Source organism: Sciurus vulgaris (assembly GCF_902686455.1).
Source record: "Sciurus vulgaris genome assembly, chromosome: 11".
NCBI classification, from domain to species: domain Eukaryota; kingdom Metazoa; phylum Chordata; class Mammalia; order Rodentia; family Sciuridae; genus Sciurus; species Sciurus vulgaris.
Window position 1 is genome coordinate 66,466,102 of NC_136472.1, and position 7,542 is coordinate 66,473,643.

The 7,542-nt window shown below is 46.6% G+C and overlaps 1 protein-coding gene across 1 annotated transcript; it reads left to right on the plus strand.

The window, feature by feature from the left end:
• Positions 1-1,328: 1,328 nt before the first annotated feature.
• Positions 1,329-5,508, plus strand: CAVIN3 (caveolae associated protein 3). Its single transcript, XM_079104830.1, has 2 exons — positions 1,329-4,291; positions 4,874-5,508. The coding sequence occupies exons 1-2, from the start codon at positions 3,908-3,910 to the stop codon at positions 5,276-5,278; spliced, it is 789 nt and encodes a 262-aa protein (XP_078960956.1). The 5' UTR covers positions 1,329-3,907; the 3' UTR covers positions 5,279-5,508.
• The last annotated feature ends 2,034 nt before the right edge of the window (positions 5,509-7,542 follow it).

The following is a 7,542-nucleotide window of genomic DNA, read 5'->3' on the forward strand; positions in this document are numbered from 1 at the left end:
TGGCTGGTACCAAAAATAAATAAATAAATAAATAAATAAATAAATTCCAAGGTGAGGGGCTGGATTGGTGGTAGAACATGCATATGAAAGACCCTGGGCTTGATCCTCAACACACTCAGAATTCCAAGATGGAGCATAGGCTGACTCTACAGCCCAAACATCCATTAACTGTTGTTCTTTGTCGTGGCAGGAGGTATTACTCGTGTTCCATTACCTGTCATAGGTTTAACTACTACTACTCCAGGCAATTCCTGTCTGCTGGATCTCTCCCTGGTTTCTGGACCTAAGGGCCTGATACTCTTCCTCTTTGTATGAAGTTAAGAACTGCATTGTCTCTGCCACTTTTGTTTCAGGGGATTTTTGCATCCTTATTTTGGTGAAGAACCTGACTACTGAAAAATGAAGAAAACAAAGATGTAAAATGATACCATCAAAGGTACTGCAATCTGATCTATTTCTTTCAGGGGTTTCTTTTCTGCTCTTACTTAAATAAAAGGAGCACCTAGCTCTTGGCATTGTAAGAGAAGAGGGACCCTGTTTATCAGGTCTTTTTAGGCAGATATATTCCAGGCATGTCCAGTATTGACAAAAGGTGTGGGGGAATTTTTTTTTTTTTTATCATTAATGGTACCAATACTTATTTACACTATACTATCACAGATAGGCCACTCTATAAAGGTTCTCTTGACAGGGTGGACAGTACCTGTGTTTTAGTTTTTTAAAAAGCATTTGCTACCTCAACTTCTGTATTTTTCCACTGATTTTTTTTGTAACATCCATTGTATCTGGACAACTGTTGGTTTAATTGTCTGTGTTCATTGGAAGTCTCCAGGTCTATTTACTTTTCCTAAATAGAACTTCAGACATCCAGAGAATTAACTGGAGTGGGTGTCACTTAGGTGGGTCATCTTAAGTAAGGGGGTCCTGTCATACTGATGATGATTAATCTTTGGGTATACAGATGCTCCTTGACTTACAATGGGTTAGGACCTGATAAACCCATCATAAGTCAAAAGTATCATAAGTGCACTTACTACACTTAACTACAGAAATAGCTTAGCAACATTGTGCACTGTGAAGTATCTGTTGTTTACCCTGTGGTTGAATGGAAGCTGCAGCATCATGAGAGTGTATCATAGCCTGGAAAAAGATACAGATTCAAAATTTGAAGTACAGTTTCTACTGAATGGAGATGGCACTGTAAAGTTGGAAATTCACAAGTTGAGCCACTGTGAGTTGGCACTGGGTTAGTCTCCAGGGCATGCAAAAAATGACCACAAACCAGAGGGCTTAAAACAATAGAAATTTATTCTCTCACAGTTCTGGAAGGTAGAAGTGTGGAATCGAGGTGTCGGCAGGGTCATGTTCCTTCTGAAGAGTCTCAGGGAGGACTCTTCCTTGCTTCTTTCATCTTCTGTTTCCTTCTCAGTGCCTCCTGTTTTATGGCAGCCTAATTCCAATCTCTGCTGCTGTTACCACACGGTGTTCTCTTGTATGTCATTGAAAAATATCTATTCAAGTAGTTCTTGTTTCTGAATACATTGGACTCCCTTATACCATTCCTTAAGGCTGTGGATTCTTTCAGATTTTCTGTAGTAGATATTTTTGAGTGACTGCTGTTATGGTTTTGATTTTGAATGTCCTCCAGTGTCTCATATGCTAAAGGCTTGGTCCCAGCCTGTGGTGCTACTGGGAAGTGGTGAACCTTTGGGAGGTGGGGCCTAGTGAAAGGAAGATAGGTCACTGGAATGCCTTTGAAGGGATTATTAAGGCGCTGGCCGCTTCCTCTCTCTCTTTGCTTCCTGGTCATCATAAGATGAACAGCTTTACTACACCATGCACCCCTACCATGATGTACTGCCTTGCCACAGGTCCCCAAATAACCTTGGAAACCTTGGAAAATGTAAGCCAAAATATATCTGTCCTCCTTTACATTGTTTATCTCAGGCATTTTGTCACAGTAATGGAATTCCAACTAACAACTACTTATTCCTAGTGATACCCAGATTTTTATAGAGATACCCACTTTTCTTTCTGTACCATCTGTATACTCCTAAGGAAACTGAACTTACCCTGCTCCAGAGGTGGACCTGATTTATTAAAAGGGAATTATTAGCCCTCTTGTCAGTGATTGGTTAAGGAACTCATGTCTAAGCCTATTCAACACATGACACATTTCTGGTCATAGAATTTGGTCCTGGAATGGCTACGCAACCCAGAGAGAGGCAAGTAGAAAAAGTCTGTGACAGAGGGTGTCCGGGAAACAAGTATCCTAAATTTTAACATGGTCTTCTTGTTTTTCTTCTAGATCTTGTTGGAGATGTGAGACCTGAAACTACTGTAGCTACCTTACTCCAGTCTGAAAATGAAGCTGATGCCAGGGTGGGGACAAATGGGGAAACTGTAGAGAAAAAGGTTTGAAGTTGTGCCCCCCCACACTTAATTATCACTTTACAAAAGACTTTAAAAGTATGTTTGAATTGGGTTTCCTGTTACTAAGATCTGTTTGAATTGGATTTTGTTTGCTCAGTCTGAAAGCATTCTGATTGGCACATTCCTAATGAGTTCCTCTCTGGGCAGGTGTAGATTCACTGGAAGAGATGGTGATTCCTGTCAGGTTCCCACGGCAGCCTATCTTCTGTGTTAAGCAAAAGGATCAGGGTCTATCACCTTGCAGATGACAGGCACCAACTTAGTATCATTAGATGCTCATCCTTTGCTGTTCTTTTACCTTTAAATCAGATTGGATCCTTTCAGGCAAGTTCCATCCTATGAGTGACATGATTTTCTCTCACAGTTGTTATCTAATGACCCTCACAGGTCAGGTGAGGAGAGGAAGAAGGAAAGGAATCAGGATCAAAGAATTGCTTGCACTTGTGAGATTACAATCAACTTGCTTAGTCTTGCTAAACACAAGGCCTGGGATTTTCCAAACTAATGACATCACAAATTCATGATTTCCATCATTAACTGGCCCTCCATGCTTACTCTCTCCCTGTCCACAGCAGCAATTTCGAATCTTCACTCTCAGCAGATATTCTTACCTATTTACAGAAAAGGGTGTGTGTATATAATCAACCATCCTCCATCAAAGCAAAGACATACCAGAACCTATTTTTTTAAGGATTTCAAAGGCAGAGGTGTCCTTCTTGTTCCTCAAGCTTGGGGAGGCAGGAGGCAGACACAGCTGAACTCCATCAATGAAGCTCAAAGAAAGAGAAGTGCAGTAAGAAAGCAAGATAATGATACACAACAAGAAGAAACAGAAGCAAGAAACAAAGCCTGCAGCCAAAGCCTAGCAATGACTGTTAGGAAAATACCAGAGGATGCCCCGCCCGCCTGGCTCACATTCACAGTCTGACTAGTCACAGAGTGTGGCCTCAGGCCTAGGCAGTCCGAGATCTGTAACGGATCTTTCCAGGACCTCCAGTCCAACGTGCCCAGCAGGGGGTCAGCCCCACTATAATTTTCGGCAATGTGGGAGGCCAAGAGGCGGCGCCCCACCCCCCTTATTCTTTTGCCGCGCTAACATAGTTTCTGTGTCCACACGATGCATGAAATAAATATTTCCGTGACTCGCCCTTTGCTGTGGGGAGTACATTCCAGAAAGAGGTACACCAGGCAACTGGTGGAGGAGGGGAACGCAAATTCAGAGGGAGAGGGTTTGCCGCATCAACCTGTTTCTCGACGGTTCCCCGGGCGGGGCAGCGGGAGCGGGAGGACCTCGGAAGGACCCCCGCAACATACATCCCGCCCCCTGCCCTTCCACCCTCCCTCCCACCCACCGAAAAGGCCAACTCCGCCTGCCTGAGTCACGGCTGGAGCTGGGGAGGAGCCGGGGAAAGGCGGCCCCAGCGCAGAGCGCAGCCAGCGGCCGCAGAGAGAGCAGGCAGGGCGGTCAAGGATCATGGGAGAGAGCGCGCTGGAACCGGGGCCTGTGTCCGGAGCTCCTCCTGGGGGCCCAGTGCACGCTGTGACTGTGGTGACCCTGCTGGAGAAGCTGGCCACCATGCTGGAGGCATTGAGGGAAAGGCAGGGAGGCCTTGCTCAGAGGCAGGGCGGTCTGGCAGGCTCCGTACGCCGCATTCAAAGCGGCCTGGGCGCGCTGAGTCGCAGCCACGACACCACCAGCAACACGCTGGCACAGCTGCTGGCCAAAGCGGAGCGCGTGGGCTCGCACGCCGACGCTGCTCAGGAGCGGGCGGTGAGCCGCGCTGCCCAGGTGCAGCGACTGGAGGCCAACCACGGGCTGCTGGTGGCACGCGGGAAGCTACACGTCCTGCTTTTTAAGGTCAGTGACCTCAGGCGTCCCCCAATCTGGGACCTTTTCCCGCCTCCGGGACACTTTCTGGGGACTTCCCTTCTCTTTCGCCTACCGTATCGACATTCTCCACCCCACGCGCCGCTGGCAGCTGTGAAACAGACTTCCAGGGCCGCACCCACTAACCACACGCATCCCCATCCCGCCTTCACACGCCCGAGCCCAGCCTGGCCAATCCCCGCCCGCCCAAAGCTCGGACACGTTGGCAGACTTTGGTCTGAGTCCCGACCCATCCCCCCAAATAACATAACGGCGGCGGGAGTGCATTTCGTGGTAATTTTCTGCCTCCTCTGGTTCTTGCCCTTGCGGCCACTCTCCTGTATTTCACGCCCGAACAAGGGCTCACCTACTTCACCGACTTCTGCAGTTCAGTCGCGGCCCTTCCTCGCTCATTCCGCCTCCGCCCTCTAACCTTTCCAGGCCCGCATTTTCTTCCCTACTCTGGTTGTGGAGGTAAAGGGTGGGGCAGCTTTCCCTGTGTAATTGAGGAGTGCGTCTCAGGCTGGTCCTGGGTAAGGGTTGCCAAGGTCAATTCTGTGTGGTCACATGCAGGAGGAGGCGGAAATCCCAACCAGAGCCTTCCAGAAGGCTCCAGAGCCCCTGGACCCGGCGGACCAGTCGGAGTTGAGCCCAGAACAGCCAGAGGCCGAAGTTGGAGAGAGCTCTGACGAGGAGCCGGTGGAGTCCCGGGCTCGGCGTTTGCGGCGTACTGGTTTGCAGAAGGTACAAAACCTTCGAAGGGCCCTTTCGGGCCGGAAAGGCCCTGCTGCGCCACCATCCACACCGATCAAGCCACCTCGCCTTGGGCCAGGCAGGAGCGCTGAAGGCCAACCTGAAGTAGCCCAGCCTACGCTGGAGTCCACGGTGGAGCCAGAGCCTCCGCAGGATACGGAGGAAGATCCGGGGAGACCCGGGGCTGCTGAAGCTGCTGTGCTCCAAACAGAGAGTGCAGCCTGATAGCTGGTGCTGCTGGACTCCCCGTGTCTGTGCCTTGTCCCAAAATAAATCCTTTCAGAATGCAGCATTCACGCCCAAATAAGGAGCGAATCCTGTATTCACTGCCCAGCGCTGGCCCTCCCTTCCTGGCCCTCCCTTCCTTTTTCAGCCTAGTACCTTGTGTCTAACAGAAGAGGCGCAGCTTGCACCTACTTGCACTCACACTCAATAAAAGTAACTTCTACTCCAGACTCCTTGTGAAAGGGCGAGGGTGGGTTTGGGGAAGGCAGTACAAGGAATAGGCAATGTTGGATCTGAAAGTGGCTTGAATGTCAGATGATTTCTCCACTTTCCCCTGATTCCTGGGCTCTATTCCAGGGGGCACATAGAAACAGCCTGCTGGTCACTTGCTCCTTATACACTTGCTTCATGGGGACATACAATCACACTTTTTAAAGCACCTAGTACAGCCCTTTGTTTTATGTGCTCAATAGATGTCAATTAATTTTTAAAAAATTTCCTCTTAGTCTCTTCTTCCTCTGCCCCCTTAAGAGTTGGGTTTTCCAGAATTCTTTAATCATCCCTCTTTTCACTCTAGCTTCTTTTTGATTGACATTAACTTCCAAGCTTCTCCTACCAGCCTCTTACAACCTAGACCACTGTCATGAACTGTAGTTTAAAAGTACTCCCAAAGTTCCAATCTATTTTGTACCTTTTAAGTAAGATCTATTGCAAGTTCAGTTATTTACTGAGTACCTGCTATGTGGCAGACCCTAGTAGGAATGTTCAAAATTCTCTCTGTGTTTTCTTTACCAATGAATGGTATCATCATAAGCACAGAAGTCTGGGAATCCTCATTGCTTCAAGAATCCTCTTGCCCTCCAACATAGAAAGTTATATCGATTTGATCTCTACAGTTTTTTTTTTTTTAACTTGTGTCCATTTGCCTTCTTTTAGTCTTATCTTTTACCTGACCAGTATTTGAATTTCCAGTCCGATCACATCACTCTCCTGAGACAGACCCGTCAGTGTCTCCCCATCATCTTCAGAATAAAGCTCAGATTCTTTAATGTTAACTTCAAGGCCTTTCATGAGCTAGTCTTTACCTGTTTTTATAGCCTTATCTTTTGCTACTTCTCCTTATGCTGCTATAGGTTGAGTGTCCCTAATCCAAAGATCTGAAATCCAAAATTCTCCACAACACTGAAATGACACTGTAATAGTTGGGTTGTCAGGGAGAAAGAGATCTTTACTGGATGGAGACATAGATCTATGAGCAGGACCAGTCATGATGTCTCTTTAGTTAGATGAATAAAACCTCCAGCAGATCCATTAGAACAAAAACATAATTAAAATGTCACCAGATTAAAAGACCTACATAATGTTTCTACAACTGATTTATGATTAGAATGCTTAATCAAGAAGAAATATTCTGAACCCCAAATATCAGACGACTGATTTGGAATAAGAGTTTTCACAAAAACTGCCCTGGGAGCTTCCACAATTCCTTCCCGGGAAAATCCTATATCTAGTCAGCTCAACCATAGCTGCATTCTCCGAGAGGCGAGAGGTGTCTGCACCCTACTTTTTCAGTGTATATATCTTTGCTTTGCTGTCCTTTGGTAAATCTTTGCTTGTGCCTTGCTTTTGATTCATCCTGAAATTCTTTCCAATGGTGTAAGTAAAGAATCTGCCTGGGCTGAGTTGAGGTCCCACTGCCACCTTGGAAGGACCTTGTCTTAGGGATGGAAAATTACACATCTGACTTCTGTGATGTGTCACAGTCAAAATGCAGATGTGCTAAAAATGTTGTACAAACTTACCTTTAGGCTATGTGTATAAGGTATATATAAAACATAAATGAAATTTATGTTTTGTCTTGAATCCCTCCCTTAAGATATTTCACAATGCAAATCCTATATTCTGAAATCTGAAATTTTTTGTTATCCAGAGCACTGCTGGTCCCAGGGCATTTTGGATAAGGGGTACTCAACCTATATGACATCAGACTGCTCAGTCTCATCTCTACTGTCCTGCAAAAAGCACCCAAGGCACACCTGTCTCAGGGCTAGGTGTTTCTCTTCCTTGCTCCCAAAGCACCACTTGCACATCCCAAAGTGCTAATGGCACTGATTGTGATTGTTGCGGTTGGTTATCCATCCACCCCACTCTACTAGACTATGACTCTTTTCAGTAGGGATCATTTTATGAATTTCTGTAGTTCCCACACCAAGTACTCTGCTTGGCACAAGTGTCTGGGGATTGTTCCCTGCTGCAGTAAAGCA